The sequence below is a fragment of the Megalobrama amblycephala genome, linkage group LG22 (assembly GCF_018812025.1).
Source record: "Megalobrama amblycephala isolate DHTTF-2021 linkage group LG22, ASM1881202v1, whole genome shotgun sequence".
NCBI classification, from domain to species: Eukaryota; Metazoa; Chordata; class Actinopteri; order Cypriniformes; family Xenocyprididae; genus Megalobrama; species Megalobrama amblycephala.
This window is the reverse complement of record NC_063065.1, coordinates 15,543,605-15,560,331: the sequence shown is the minus strand read 5'-3', so window position 1 is coordinate 15,560,331 and position 16,727 is coordinate 15,543,605. Positions and strand designations below refer to the sequence as shown.

Below are 16,727 nucleotides of genomic sequence, written 5' to 3'. Positions count from 1 at the left end.
CAAATGTAAACAATATAACAGTATACAATACTCACATAATCCGGCGCATGCATGCAGTATGCATGACGAACACTTTGTAAAGATCCATTTTGAGGGTTATATTAGCTGTGTAAACTTTGTTTATGCTGTTTAAGGCAAGCGCGAGCTTTGTGGGCGGAGAGCACGAGATTTAAAGGGACCGCAACCCTGAATCGGCACATTTCTAATTATGCCCCAAAATAGGCAGTTAAAAAAATTAATTAAAAAAAATCTATGGGGTATTTTGAGCTGCAACTTCACAGACACAATCAGGGGACACCTTAGGCTTATTTACATCTTGTAAACAAACGTTCGATGGCACCTTTAATGGCAGTGACTAGCAACCAGCATTAACCTTTTTAAAAAAGATGCAAAAGTATCACAGAATGATCCAATGCCGTATATTCCAAGTGTTCTAGGGGTATACAGTAGGATTTGGTGAAAAACTAACTGAAATTTAATGTATTATTTAACAAAATTCTTGACCTTGGCCGTTGGTCTTCTCTGCATGACTGCACAACATAGTTCACCCAAAAATGAAAATTCTGTCATCATTTACTCACCCTCATGTTATTCCAAACCCATAAGACTTTCGTTAATTATTGGAAAACGAAGATATTTTTAATGAGAGATTTTGAGAGAGAGGTTTCTTTCCCTCCACTGAAAGTCTATTCACCCAAAACTCTGGTGCTTCAAAATGTTCACAAAGAGATTGTAAAAGAAATCCACAGGAATCGAACTGTTTAATCCAAGTCCTCTGAAGACACAATTGCTTTATATGATGAACAGATTTCATTTAGGCTTTTATTCGCATATCAAAAATGATCAGTGAACAAAATGGAAGCTCAACTGTACTTGCTTGATGTGTGAGAACAAACCTCATTGGTTCTTGAGGAAGCTCAAACGTGCTGGTGTAACGTGAAAATGAACCTCATTAGGGCTGGGACAATATATCAATGCATCGCGATTTCGTGGATCGATTCTGATATTTTCCGAATGCATCGCAGTTCTCTCTCGAATTGATTCTGAGCTTATTTTTTAACAGCAGATGGCGCTACAGGCTAGTTTCTAACTGCATGCTCAAATGCTCACAAAGAAGAGCGGTTGTGCATTCGGCTGAGTCTGAGAAGGTACTTGCACCTCAGAATGCTTTTATGATGCAAGATTAATGTAAACAGCCCACTGTACATTCAGTGTTTAAAGTTAACCATTTTTATGATCCCTCTTATTTTATAATTTGCAAGGGGTATGTAAACATATGAGCAGAACTGTATAACCAATGGAATTTGAGTCTTGGTATGACAGACTTCTAAATCAAAATCAGATAGTGGGATATAATACAATTCTCTCTATTTTGGCAGAAAGCTAAAACTTTCTGAATTTCCTTCTGAGAGGTCACTTTGTGCTGGGTGCCTGCCTTGTTGGCTGTGCATTTATAACACTGAATATTAATTGCTGCTGTGAAGTGTTATGAATCCTAAGTAGCAGATGTGATGCTGCTAATATTGCAAATAGTATGCATAGATCAAAAGTGGTACTGTTCCTGGAGATAGACCTTCCTGCAAACAAGGGTTGGAAATTAACAGAAGCTTGAGGCAAAAATGCCCCCCAAATTCAAGATAAGGGGGCAACTTGGGTTTAACCGCTAAATTCATATTGATTTCTTATTGATTTTCATATTGAGTCCTGTAGGTTTGGAACGACATGAGAGCGAGTAATTAAAGACAGAATTTTCATTTTTGAGTGAACTATCCCTTTAATGGAAAAATTATTTTCTGAACCTGCTGCAGAGTCAAGTTTCAACTTATATAAAACACTCTGAACCTGCAAATCAAGGACGTTGGAAGTAAATTTGGCAGGAAGGCAGATCTCAGAGCAGCCCTGGTTGAAGATGCATGTTCATGAGCTGCCTACTAGTGGTTATAAGCAGTACTGCAACCAAAAAGAGACCTTACGTTTACATATTATCTGCTCTCTTACCTTTGCAGGTATGACCAGGAAGGACAGCGAAGCAGAGACGGAGTGATGCGTGCTGATATTGCTGAGTCATGTGACGTTGCTGGCACAGACTGGAGCGGAGACCACAAGTTTGGGCCACATCTCAGAATGAAAGAGTGAAAGCAAGGAACCTGACCTAGATGTGTGCTGTTGGAGGGCAAAAGAAGGGGTTTAGAGTACACAGACTGGTTAATTGGTCTATTATTTAAATATGGATGAACGTAGTGGCCGCATGGGGCGATTAATGTGGATCATCTCTTATTCAGAAGGATACTGTGAACTCTGCCTATTATATCACACTAAGCTTCTGCACGCACACTATGATAACTATACTTTTAGCTAGACCTAAATCTACGCCATCTGGTGTCTGAATGGTGGTCTGCGCACAGACTATGGACTGTACCATAATCGCCTCTTTTAGGAGGGGGGTGTCTGTGCTTTTGCAGGGCATTCAGTAATAATCTCAGTATTCAGTGCATGTTAGGACTGTTTGCTCCTTGTGTATATACGATTTTCAGCTTGTGCCGTATGAGCCCAGCTCACATATTTCTACTTTTGAGTACACCTCTTGAATTTAGGAACTGCTGTTTATTTCATTTAGTCTCCAGCTCCCTTTCTTCACCACAATCCCTTTGTAAATGCAGACAGAAATGGTTTCCTCTCTATCTGTCTATGGTGCCTTCTGTCCAGCAGTTATCGCCCACTACTGGTTGCCAACAGAACAAGATTAATTGAATGTTTAAATATATCAAAGCGAATGTCGCAGTTGTTACAAAAACCAAAAGCCCCTTTTTTTTGCGGTTTTAGTGTGTCACTAAATGTATTTACTGCAGAGCTCTACATTTCCTCACTTTGGGTGTTCATTATTTTCTTGATGTTTTTGAAATGATGCTGTAAATGATAATTGAAATGTTTATTTATTTATATTTAACACTTTTGTAATTTTAAAAGTGATATCTAAGTGTGAGATGGAAAGAACTATTAAGCCCCTATGCAGTAAAACTTGATGTTGAAAAGCAATTCAACCTTAAAATCCCACTTTTTTTTTTTTTTTCTGTCCATGAGGTGACTGATTCTTGTTTGTATCAATTGTACTGTACACGCACACTGAGTTTCTGTCTGAAGGATCTACAAGTGCCAGAGAACGGTATATTTTTCTGTGTATTCAATGTTGTTTGTAATACTTCACATTATCATTTTAAGTTCTCATTATTTGTTTTGCAGATTTGTTAGTGCTGTTGTCATGAGAGAGTAATGTCCAGAGATAAATGCACATCACTGGCATGAGAATGCTAATGGATAATCGTACTTTAGATTCTTTTTTTTATTTTACAGTTAAATAATAAAAAAAAGTCTTTGAAACTTTTCTTGTATTAAGATGATTAGTAAAAAAATACACTTGGAGATGCTGTTTGTTGTAGACCTATACTTTCCAAATAATAACAAAAAGTTTCTATTCTTGAAAAATTGTAAACACTTATTCAGTAATTTGACTATTAAAGGGTTAGTTCACCCAAAAATGAAAATGTAATTTATAACTCATCCTCATGCCGTTCTACACCCGTAAGACCTTCGTTAATCTTCGGAACACAAATTAAGATATTATTCAGTTGTCAGACACGACTGGAACTTCAAACGGGATCAGCTTCTATGGTCAGATGAAACTAAAAAAAGAGCTTTTTGGCAGCAAACCCACCAGATGGTTTTGGTGCACACATGGATAAAAAGTACCCCATGCCCACGGTTAAATATACTGCTGGATCTTTAATGTTGTGGGCCTATTTTTGTGCTGGAGGTCCTGGACATCTTGTTCAGATTCATGGTATCATGGATTCTATCAAATACCAACAGATAAAAAATCAAAACCTGACCACTTCTGCTAGAAATCTTATAATGGGCTGTGGTTGGATCATCCGTCGGGACAATGATCCAAAACAAACATCAAAACCAACACAAAAATGTGTCACTGAGCACAAAATGAAGCTTCTGACATGGCCATCCCAGTCCCCTGACCTGAACCCTAAAGAAAATGAGTGCAGTGAACTGAAGAGAAGCAGCACCAACATGGAGCTGGGAATCTGAAGGATCTGGAGAAATTCTGTATGGAGGAATTGTCTCTGATCTCTTCTCGGGTGTTCTCCAAACTCATCAGGCGTTATAGAAGATGAATCAGAGCTGTTATCTTGGCAAAAGGAGGTTGCAAAAAGTATTTAATAAAAGGGTGCTAATAATTGTGGGCAACGTGTTTTGGAGAAAAAAAAAATTATTTCATGTTATTTCCCCCCCCACTTTCAATTCTTTTCCTTCAATGAAAGGTTAGATTTTTGCTAATTTTATAAATTAAAGATCAAAAGGATAAACAATGCAGATTTATTTTTAGAGTCATCTTTGATCATATTTATGAAGGGGGCTAATAATTCTGGCCACAACTGTATATCAGTTCATGTGAGTAGGCCTACAGTGGTTCAATATCAACATTAGAAAGTGACAAGAATATTTTTGGTGCAGCAAAAAAAAAAAAAAAAAATAACGACTTATATAGTAATGGCCGATTTAAAAACACTGCTTCGGAGCGTTATGAACTAGTGTGTCGAATCAGCTGTTCGGAGCGCCAAAGTCAAGTGTTAGCAGTTTGGCGCGCGATCCGAATCATGATTCGACGCGCTGATTCATAACGCTCCGAAGCTTCCTGAAGCAATGTTTTGAAATCGGCCATCACTAAAATATTCTCGTCGCTTTATAATATTAATATTGAAACACTGTACTCACATGAACTGATTTAAATATGTTTTAGTACATTAATGGATCTTGAGAGAGGAAATGTCATTGCTGGCTATGCAGGCCTCACTGAGTCATCGGATTTAAACAAAAATATCTTAATTTGTGTTCCGAAGATTAATGAAGGTCTTACAGGTGTGGAACGGCATGAGGGTGAGTAATAAATGACAGAATTTTCATTTTTGGGCGAACTAACCCTTTTTAGTGCCGGGTTTTCCCATATATAAATCTCCTTCCTGACTTATTTTTCTGATTTACCTCAAATAGCGGCAGTAAATGTCAGAGTTTATTCTAAAGTATTGTTTGTTTATAAATATAAATAAAGAAAATGTTAATGAAGTATTAAAATTTGAATAATTGAAAGTTAAAATGAGAATAATTTAAAATGAAATGCAGCAGTGAGGTAAATCTTGCCAGGATTCAACAGCTGCTGCCAGTTGGAGGCAGGCGTGGCAGGTCACGTGACCTACCAGTTGCGCCTATAAACCGACACAAGGAAATAAAATTGCTATAAACATTGCTGTTCTTAGGTGCTAAAAAGTAAAAGTTGCCAACGTAACATAGCATTTATTGTTTGTCTTAACAATACCTTGTGGCTTCTGGATGAGGTTTCAGTCAGTAGTTTTTTTTTATTGAACTTTTAGACGAAAATATTTTAAAATAAAATAAAAAAGCTAGCAAATGTGGTTTGTTTTGTTTCATATTTGACACCATACTTATGGCTCATATAATATGATATGAATTTGGAGCTCACTCACACTCGAGGAGGGGGGAAAAAACTGTTTTATAGCTACAAAGACCCAAACATCAAAACAAATGCTATTATATGGCCAAAAGGTAAGCTGACATTCTGATACCTTGTAATGTAAATCAAGATCTTTATAACAATATAGCAGACTACTTAATATATAAAATGCACGTGTACCACGACCTGTGTACCACGAGTTATACTATTATAAATTATAAACCTTGTACTTGTTAAAAAGTGGATTATGTAGTGGATTTTGTAGGCTACAGCAGATTTTTCTGCTAAGTTTTGATCATGTCGATCATTTGGCCTTAGAAAAACGTATCAAATATGATATTGTCGGCTTTAAACTCATAGCCTATCTTTCCCTGTTAGTAACGCAACATTTCGGTTAAACAAAAGTCAAAAGCATAGGATATGTGAAGACTACCGAAATCTGTTGGACAAAATGATGTGCCACATTCATATGGTACTAGAAGAAATACAAGTTTCTCTTTAAAAACATATCGTGTAAGTCAGAATCAACCTGTAACTTATGCTGCCTTACGAGTTTCCCTGGGTAAAAAAAAAAATGCACATGAACGAAATTTCGAAAGTTGAATGTAATGAGCTCGTAATAACGACTTCAGAAGTGGGAATATAGCACGTGAAGGCAGCATTAGTTTTAAACGCACCCCAAGCGTTTTGTGCGCGCGTTCTGTGCGCCTCTGGCGAGCTTGTTCCTGCCTCGCGCTCATTGGTTCATTTGGCTGATAGCAATAGGCACCTGACTCACCATCCACCCGCTTCTAGTAACTGATCCATGAAACCATATCGACAGAGCACGTAGGCAACTTCTTGTCGACAAGCTCAAACCTTCATCTCAAGGTAATTTTCAAATGCATTTGTTTTTAAATGCTAAACAGAGTAAATATAAATACTCAGTGATGCTATTTTGCTAATTGTTTATTCCAGATGTGCATGTGAGATTAACTAGTTGCACACTTAGAGTTTAAAAAGTTCCTCTCGAATGAGGGTAAAACATGCAAATCGTTTCCTTAACTGGAACTACACAATTAGGCCTAATATGTTTAGGTTTATTTATTTATTTATTTATTTATCTATTTTATAATCTACTGCTAAATGTTACTAATCTTCGCTGTCGGATAATTTGCAATCTTTCTCAAATAGGTTTATTTACAGTATTTTGAACTTGAAATAACCCTTTTTTGCGTGGACGAATAGGCTAATTAATTAATGTCATCAAATTTAGTACTTTATATTATTTTATAAATATTTCAGAGCATGTTTGCATGAGCAGTAGATCACTACAAGAATATTTGTCGTTTGCAAATATCGAAAGAATGCGCGCGTGATGATTTTATATTTAGATTTGTATTGTTTCACTTTGCTCGATATCGATGTCACGCCCCCCGTGAAGTACTTTTAGCGGTTGCAGAATATTCCACAACACTACGTGACAGACAGCACACAGTCCAAATCTCGTTTATATTTAAAACAAGCATATGTGGCAGGTGCATGGGTATGAAATGTGATCTTTTATAATCATAAGCATGTCGCTGCGCCTCTGTGTCGGACACCAATATCATGAGCAAAGGCATTTCACATTTTCCTTTTGCATTTATTAACATTGCAGACGCGCTCTCGCAAAAGCTACATTCAAGGTCATTGGCTGGGTCTCCAGTGAACTGGCTACCCTGACTGCATATCTGGGCATCACAAGCGAAGGTTGTCCAGTCAGTCATTTAGAAAGCTCTTTAGGCATCCCTTGGTAACATTCACCATGGTAACCATAGTAACTTCAGTAATACTGTGGTATTCTGTGAACAGGGTTCCACTGTCATGGAAAATCTTGAAAAATTTGGGAATTTAAGAACTGAGATTTTGGTACATGCAATAGAAGATATTTTGAAGAATGTCGGTAACCAAAGAGTTGATGGACCCCATTGACTTCCATAGAGAAAAAAAAAAAATACTGTGGAAGTCAATGGGGTCCATCAACTGTTTGGTTACCGACATTCTTCAAAATATTTCTTTTGTGTTCAGCAGAATTAAGAAACACACACAGGTTGAGGGTGAGTAAATGACAGAATTTTCATTTTTTTGGTGAACTATCCCTTTAAGTTCATTCTAAATTAGTATACAGTGACATTTTTATAACCAGTGTACCACTGTAGCACCAATACATTTGATCTTAGTGGAAACTGTGGTAAAAGAGCAGAAAGCCAGCTCTCTATAGGTTTTGAGACACCGCCCTTGTTATGCTGACCCCTGTGTGACTTTCCTGAAAGCCTTAAGAGTTGTCCATGAGTCCGGCCAATTCATTCATGTTACCATTGTTTTTAGATGCTGGCTTCTCGTGCACTGGTGCGGGGACTGCAGTCTGGATTCTGGAGGAGGGTGTCAACTTCATCTGGTGCCTGGGCTGCACACACTCACGGTGACAGAACACTCTCCAGAGGATTAGAGACCACTCAACTGTCATTCACATTCTATCTATCTATCTATCTATCTATCTATCTATCTATCTATCTATCTATCTATCTATCTATCTATCTATCTATCTATCTATCTATCTATCTATCTATCTTTCTATCTATCTTTCTGTCTTCTGTCTTATCATCTATCTATCTATCTATCTATCTATCTATCTATCTATCTATCTATCTATCTATCTATCTTTCTGTCTTCTGTCTTATCATCTATCTATCTATCTATCTATCTATCTATCTATCTATCTATCTATCTATCTATCTATCTTCTGTCTTCTGTCTTATCATCTATCTATCTATCTATCTATCTATCTATCTATCTATCTATCTATCTATCTATCTATCTATCTTTCTGTCTTCTGTCTTATCATCTATCTATCTATCTATCTATCTATCTTTCTGTCTTATCATCTATCTATCTATCTATCTATCTATCTATCTATCTATCTATCTATCTATCTATCTATCTATCTATCTATCTGTCTGTCTGTCTTACCTATCTATCTATCTGTCTTTCTGTCTTACCTATCTATCTATCTATCTATCTATCTGTCTTTCTGTCTTTCTGTCATCTATCTATCTATCTATCTATCTATCTATCTATCTATCTATCTATCTATCTATCTATCTATCTATCTATCTATCTATCTATCTATCTGTCTGTATTTCTGTCTTATCATCTATCTATCTATCTATCTATCTATCTATCTATCTATCTATCTATCTATCTATCTATCTATCTATCTATCTGTATTTCTGTCTATCTATCTATCTATCTATCTATCTATCTATCTATCTATCTATCTATCTATCTATCTATCGATCTATCTATCTGTCTTTCTGTCTTATCATCTATCTATCTATCTATCTATCTATCTATCTTTCTGTCTTTCTGTCTTATCATCTATCTATCTATCTATCTATCTATCTATCTATCTATTATCTCTCTGTCTATCTATCTATCTATCTATCTATCTATCTATCTATCTATCTATCTATCTATCTATCGATCTATCTATCTGTCTTTCTGTCTTATCATCTATCTATCTATCTATCTATCTATCTATCTATCTATCTATCTATCTATCTATCTATCTATCTATCTATCTTTCTGTCTTATCATCTATCTATCTATCTATCTATCTATCTATCTATCTATCTATCTATCTGTCTGTCTCTCTGTCTGTCTGTCTGTCTTACCTATCTATCTATCTGTCTTTCTGTCTTATCATCTATCTATCTATCTATCTATCTGTATTTCTGTCTTATCATCTATCTATCTATCGATCTATCGATCTATCTATCTGTCTTTTCTATCTATCTATCTATCTATCTATCTATCTATCTATCTATCTATCTATCTATCTATCTATCTATCTATCTATCTATCTATCGTTCTTTGACTGTTCTTGTTATTGTATCCTCAGATGTTGATGTGATTGATTGCTCCGTCCCTCAGTACAACAACCGTCTGGACACTCCATTGCCAGATATTCCATTTGTCAGAAATCTGAGTGCCGAACAGAAGAAACTCAAAGAGAAAGAGAAGGGACCATGGACCCAGCTCACCAAGGAGGAGAAACTAGCCAGTAAATCTGCATGGCTATGGTTAACTTTTAGCTCTTTTTTAATCTGCCGATTAAGACAAACGTTTTTGTTACAAGTGGAAGTTAGACTTTGAACCTGGGTGTGGAGGAAACTGTTACTCACAGGGATCCTGAACAACCACATTTGTCTTTACAGTAGCTGTATAAACATGCTCATATGTCGTCTTTAGCATTTTTACTGTAAGTAGAAGTTGGTACTGTATGGAAAATATGATATAAAGTACCATTCAAATGTTTGGGGTCTATATATATATATATATATATATATATATATTATTATTATTATTATTTTTTTTTTTTAAATAATGGTTGCACTTTATTTTACAGTACTTACAGTGTACTTACCTAAGAAAGTACTGGGTAATATAAGGTAACTACATGGGTAAGGTTTGGTTTAGGGGAAGGTTCATGGTTAGTACCTAGTTAATACTATAAAAAGTACATAGTGTATACATGGGGAACAGGACTGTAAAATAAAATGCTACTGAAATAATACTTTTTTTTTCACAAGGACACATTAAATCAATCAAAAACAACATAGTCAAGTCAAGTCACCTGATTGTTTTAAAGCAGTTTTACAGTGAAAACAGGAAAATGATTCAATGATGCAAACAGTTAATTTCGGCTGTACAGCAGCTCTAAAAGAAAATAGTGTCATTGTTCAGCTGAAGTCAGTTCAGTGTTGATTCAGTTTGTTGTGAAGATCATCAATAGTTTAATTAGTTAATTTAATCTATAAAGCAGTTCTGCAGTAAAACAGCGTCGTCATCAAGCTCAGTTCAGTCCTCATCCAAAAGTATCAGTGCAGTCAAATCAATAATATTGTTGAATATCAAGTGTCCCCAGCTAAGCAAGCCAAAACAACGAGGCGACAGTGGCAAGGAACCCAAACTTCATTAAGTGACAGAAATGGAGAAAAAAACCTAGTGAGAAACCAGGCTAAGTCAGGGGGCCAGTTCTCCTCTGGTCAACGGACAGTAATTGTGGACAGTAAAGATTTTTACATTGTTACAAAAACACTTTCAAATAAATGCTCAAGAATAAATGTTCAAGAATGACAGTTTCCACAAAAAATACTAAGCATCACAACTTTTTTCAACATTGATACTAATGTATACTAATGGTATTTTAAGCATCAAATTCGATCATATTAGAATGATTTCTGAAGAATCATGTAACACTGAAGACTGGAGTAATGATGCTGAAAATTCAGCACTTACAGGGATAAATTACATTTTGAATTATATTAAAATATGACTGTTTTTACTGTATTTTTAATCAACTAAATGTTGAGCATAAGAGACTTCTTTCAAAAACATTTACCAAAAAAAAATCTTACAGACCCCAAACTTTTGAACAATAGATATTATTATTATTATTTGATATTTCATTAATATTATCATATTATCACATTGTATTATCTATTTTAAAAGTATTATATCATATTTTATCATATATTATATTCTCTTCTATTTCCTTTTGTATTACACAAACACACACTGGGGATATGCTGTAAATAGCCAGTGTTGTTCTTAGTTGGACAGAAAAACAGCACTTTGGACCGCATTGCCAACAGATACCAATTGAAATGATTGAGATCTTTGGGTCTTAATGGGTTTTAATGCTGACTGAACACTTGGCAGAAACTGATCAATTTTCTTGAGTAGGTTTTAAGAGTTATTTGCTTTTAATGTTGGGAGGAGTCAGGATTTTTCCAGATGGAGCAACAAGCCACCCATATCAGTCTGTCTGGCATAAATATAGTGATTCATTTTGAAATATTATTAACATTTTTTTATATTTTATATATTTCACATTTTGCATACTAAATCTATATAAGAGACATATCTATTTATTTTATTCATGTCATTTTTATTTTCAGTTTTATATTCCTTTGTAATGTATAATAGATCCTTTTTACCTGGGTAAGATCCCTCACGGCTAAATTATTAATATAGTAAATGGGTCATGGGTCTTGGGAATTATAATGGTAATGCTGGATATGCTAATGACACTCATTTAGCCTCAGGTATAAAAAGTTCTTTACCACCAGATGGCAGCGTTGTCCAACTGTTTGAGTTGAATGGTAGCAAACCACCCTGCCTTCCAAGTGTGCATGCAAGCAGGGCAAACTACCAAATCTAACTATTAAGATTCAGTCAGTGGTGTCTCTTTCTTTGCAGTATACAGACTCACACATGAGCTGACGTTCCCAGAGATGAAGAAAGGCTCCAAAGAGTGGATGACTGTCCTTGGGGGCATCTTCTTTTTCCTTGGCTTCACAGGGCTGCTGGTCTGGTGGCAGCGTGTCTATGGTGGGTTTATTGGAATATATTTATGTATACATCCTCTAAATGATAAAGTCACAATGAAATCAAATGTACTTTTTTCTTTTTAGTTTTTTTTTTTACGGAATATTGCGGTATTTATCCATGCACTACTTTTGTGCCCTCATAATCGTTTATCAGAATAACTTCCCCTACCTCTAGCAACAACATCTCTTTTCTGATGATGCATTTACTGGCATGAGGGCGGGACAACCTGTCAATCACATGAGATCACAGCATTAGCAGACCACAACGATCCAATCAATTCCCAATGGACAAAATCAACATTTTTTCTCGTTTGAGAAGCCGTTTCACTCAGTACACGTCACAATAGGCAAAAAAGACTATCACAACTTCTGTTTCATGGTAGTGATGGAAGAAACAAAGCTTTTTGAAGCTTCAAATCAATTGAACCAATTGCTTCGCCAAATGATTCACTGTTTCAAAGTATTCGAAACGCCACACGCTGGTGACGCCTGCTGTAATGCAACAAAAACTCAGGCCAAACATGCATAAAACAGCTTTTAAAAACTCATTTAAGTGTTTTATTGAAAGTATAATCTATCAAATACAATTAACTAATCATCTAATGTCATTAAATATTAAGTGTCTGTGTAATATTTTATCAATTTTCAGGGCTTGTTTTGTTTGTTCTATGGATGGCTCAGCTAAACAGGCCAATAAGAGACTATTAACACTACTATTGTTTCTCTTAATTATACAAATGCCTGATAAAAACATCTACAAGTGCATAAAACTGATCAGAGATCAGGTAAAAACCATAGGCTCTTGTTCAAGGGTTCACCGCTGGGGGGGCGAATCTCAGTGAATCCGCATGATTCATGGATTGACAGACATCGCCCCCAGCAGTGAACCATTGAAATTTCGAAACAGTTATGACGTAACAAAGCCTCGTTTACTGAAATCATGTGACTTTGGCAGTTTGAAACAAGCTTCGAACCAATGATTCGAAACAAAAGATTCGTAAAGGTTTCAAAGCTTCATGAAGCAGTGATTCGGAAGCACCAATCACTATACCAACTGGTTTTTGATTACCAAATTATGGCGGGAAAGCTTTAAATGCTTGAATTTCAGGCATTTCATCATTCCTGATATGCTCTGTTGCTTTGATGTGAGAACCGGGTGGATTTAACTGTGTTGATGATTTATTTATTCATCCAATCCGAAATCAGAGACAGTCATCGAATCCAAAATCAACATAACATATTGGCTTCTGCTAAATTAAGGCTCAAAACCTCGCTTACTGCCAGTGATTTCAACTTGGATTTTGTTCTTTGTGCCTTTTCATTTTTATCCTTTTCCTCTAATGTGACCATCCGATAGATCTCAGTGTACAGATCGCTCTGATTTCACATGTCAGATGGAGGAATCGCCTCTGCCTTTTTACCTGCAGCACACACTCCCGTCGCATTCCCTCGGCTGAAATAATTGGACTGGGTTGTGTTTTGCAGTCAGCGGTTTAAAGGAGCGGAAAAGAGGGGAAAGATTTACGTGTTTGAGCCCCGGCTTCAGTTCAGGAATCCCTTTAGACCCAGCTGAACTTCTTCACATATGATAAGAAGATTTTCAAGGCTGTGCGTCTAAGACTGATGGAAAACAGTTGACATGTTTAAAACAGAATGAGTGTGCATTGTGTGTTCGTGTGTGTTTGTATAAGTGTGTGAGTGAGTTCTTGTCGGAAGCAGACGAGTCTCCTCCATCTCGGTCTCAGAAGACCCAGTTCTTTGAGGAAGGAAGTCAATGCTACATCACCTCAGGAGAGATACAGTGGAGGAAAGTAATGCAAGGAGGGAAGAAAACAGAAACTGTGAGAACAAAAGTTTGGTGAGGATCCAAGGTGGGTGGGGGGGGGGGGGGGTCTGGGGTGTAGCCGCGTCAAAGCAAGAAAGGTACAGAAGTCCAAAATTCAGTTGTCGGTTAAGCACTGGGTATTTCCCACATTGTCTGGCTCATGTTGTGACTTGAACACCTCTGCTCTAGGGCGATGTTCTTCGAACTCATTAGGGCTGGGTATTAAGATTCGTCTGAGGTTGACTTTAGCAATTGTCGGGATTTAAAGAGGAGATGAATGGGGCCACCTTTTTTTGAAAAGCCACCTGGGATACATTCACTCCGCAGGTTCTTGCAGGCATCTCTGCCACGCGACTGCCCAAAATCTGAGCAGAATTTCCTTCGCATACCTCAGGGCAGGTGCACTGACTCCACCTGGCAAAAAAAATTATCTGTTTTTCATAATCTTTTTGATGTGTTCATGGGGCAGAAACTATACCGTCTGCCTTGAGGGCTCTTTTCCCTTGGAAAAATGACATAATATAAACCAAATACCAGTATGAGTCAACACTGAAATTCTGGGATTCAAAATTTAAACCTGGACATAAACATAAAGTTTTAGAATTTTAAAACATGAGCAACAAAGAAGTATCATTATAGTAATATATATATATGTGTGTGTGTGTGTGTGTGTGTGTGTGTGTGTTAGTACTGTCAATTGATTAATCGCGATTAATCGCATCCAAAATAAAAGTTTGTTTACATAATATATGTGTGTACTGTGTATATTTATTATGTATATATAAATAAACACACATGCATGTATATATTTAACAAAAATATATTATATTTATATATAAAATATTTATATAATATAAATTATATATAAATATACATGTAAATATTTCTTAAATACATGTATGTGTGTGTATTTATATATACATAAACACAGTACACAAATATTATGTAAACAAACTTTTATTTTGGATGCGATTAATCACGATTAATCAATTGACAGCACTAACATTTACAGTCAAACCTAAAATTATTCCGACATTTTTGATATTTTTGATATATTTTTACTAGTGGGTACAGGATAGCAAAATAAAGTAAACTGTGACATTTTATACCCCAAAATTCTTCATACAGTGGACAACCAGTAAAACTGATAAAAATTTGGAACCAAAAATTATTCAGACACTTTTACCTGACCATGTTTTGCTTAAGTGTTTTCTGACATTTAACTCTGAGATCTTGTCATATTTTATTACCATTTTCTTAAACTATAGTGAATAAACTGTATTAATGAATGAAATGCTCAAGGTGTCTGAATAATTTTTGGTTTAACTGTGTATATATATATATATATATATATATATATATATATATATGTGTGTGTGTGTGTGTGTGTGTGTGTGTGAATTTTAACACCCCTGTTAAAACCGCTGATTTTTGTGATGTAAAGATGAAAGAAAGATATATATATATATATATATATATATATATATATATATATATATATATATATATATATATATAGAAGCATTTTCACAAGTGGACTTTTGAACTCTACTGAATACCAATTTTCAATGCATTATTCTTATGATTTAGTTATAAAATAATATAGGCTCCACTAATGCAACCTTTTTTTGACCAAGTGTATTTGCATATTTATTAGCGCCACTTTTACATGAACCAGGTTTGTGATATTAACAGACATGTTTGTGCATGGTGTGCAGACACAATAGTTTTCTCTAATTTGTTTATTTTTTCTCCCCTGCTCTTTGCCTGGAGGATAAAACCCCAGCAGAAGTGTCTGAGCTGGCAGGTGCTGCCCTCTGTTAGGACACTTAATTGCTGACTATCTGTTTTTTTTCTTTCTGCTGACAGTTCTACAGTTCCACTAAGGGGGAAAATACAAGGGGATTTTGCACAATAACTGTTTTTCACACCTGACATCTTTTCCACTTTTTTTTTAATTTAATGATTTACCAGAGTTTTATCTTAAGCCTTTTGAACTCTTAATAAATTCCATGTTTTGTTAGGTTTTTCTGTGAAATAAGTGAATAAATAATACATTAAGAGCATTTCTGAATTGTTTGTTTTTACAAACTAAAATACAAATGGAAATTGCTTGTGTTGTCGATTTAGCTTAAAGTTATAGTTAACTCAAGAAGGTGAGTAAATGACGACAGAATTACCATTTTTTGATGATCAACTTGTATTTGACCTAGAATTTCTCTAAATTCCGTGTCGATTTTGTTTTTCTCTGTTTCGCAGTGTATGGTGATGTTCCGCACACTTTGTCTCAAGAGTGGGTCGAAAAGCAGACGCAGAGGATGATAGATATGAGAGTGAACCCAGTCCACGGATTCTCTCATAAGTGGGACTATGAAAAGAAACAGTGGAAATAAATGCATTCCGATGTAATAACTGAGAATGTATCAGGTTTGCATTAATGAGACGTTCCAAACTCAATAATGCTGTGCAACCGGCAGCCTTAAAATATATATAAACCTGTGTGAATCCAAATAAATGCACTGAATTGAACTCAGATTGTATTCTGTCTTTGTACTGTTTGTACTGAGAACAAAGCATGCGTGTTGGTACATTTAACCTGATACCTGACTACCGTAGAATTTAATATGTGTTAACATGATTGGCTGGGGCAGATGGTGTGAGAGAGCGTGTTATTGGCTGAGGAGTTAATCCAATCACTTGTCAAGTGCCTAAAATGACTTTTTATAGGTGTGTGTCTTAGTAAAAAAGAAAAGTGAATATCTTAGGTGTTCTTTTATTCAACAAATTTCCAAAGCTTTGCCTCACTGTAAAAAATGATTTGATTATGATTTTGTTAACACATTTTTTCTTTTGTTAAATCAACTTCAATAATTAATGTGGTTCAGATAACATAATATTTTGAGTCACCTTTATTGTATTAAATGGTTAGTTCACCCAAAAATGAAAA

The 16,727-nt window shown here is 35.6% G+C and overlaps 2 protein-coding genes across 8 annotated transcripts in view; both read left to right on the top strand.

The window, feature by feature from the left end:
* prkag2a (protein kinase, AMP-activated, gamma 2 non-catalytic subunit a) overlaps positions 1–3,378 on the top strand; it is an 83,165-nt gene extending 79,787 nt beyond the window's left edge. For all 7 annotated transcript variants that reach the window (XR_007182410.1, XM_048173889.1, XM_048173888.1 and 4 more), the window contains one exon: positions 2,007–3,378. Coding sequence is in view for 6 of the 7 variants with exons in the window: in XM_048173889.1 (XP_048029846.1) it covers positions 2,007–2,044 (38 nt within the window). In the remaining variant the exon portion in view is untranslated. The remainder of the gene's footprint in view (positions 1–2,006) is intronic.
* Positions 3,379–6,253: 2,875 nt separating this feature from the next.
* Positions 6,254–16,313, top strand: LOC125258129. Its single transcript, XM_048174978.1, has 5 exons — positions 6,254–6,409; positions 7,889–7,982; positions 9,462–9,623; positions 11,825–11,956; positions 16,040–16,313. The coding sequence occupies exons 2-5, from the start codon at positions 7,889–7,891 to the stop codon at positions 16,171–16,173; spliced, it is 522 nt and encodes a 173-aa protein (XP_048030935.1). The 5' UTR covers positions 6,254–6,409; the 3' UTR covers positions 16,174–16,313.
* The last annotated feature ends 414 nt before the right edge of the window (positions 16,314–16,727 follow it).

Coding starts and splice junctions, on each gene's coding strand:
- LOC125258129 (XM_048174978.1), top strand. CDS start 7,889: ATGCTGGCTTCTCGTGCACTGGTGCGGGGACTGCAGTCTGGATTCTGG. Junction 9,624..11,824: donor CAAGGAGGAGAAACTAGCCA/GTAAATCTGCAT, acceptor CTTTCTTTGCAG/TATACAGACTCACACATGAG. Junction 11,957..16,039: donor CTGGTGGCAGCGTGTCTATG/GTGGGTTTATTG, acceptor TCTGTTTCGCAG/TGTATGGTGATGTTCCGCAC.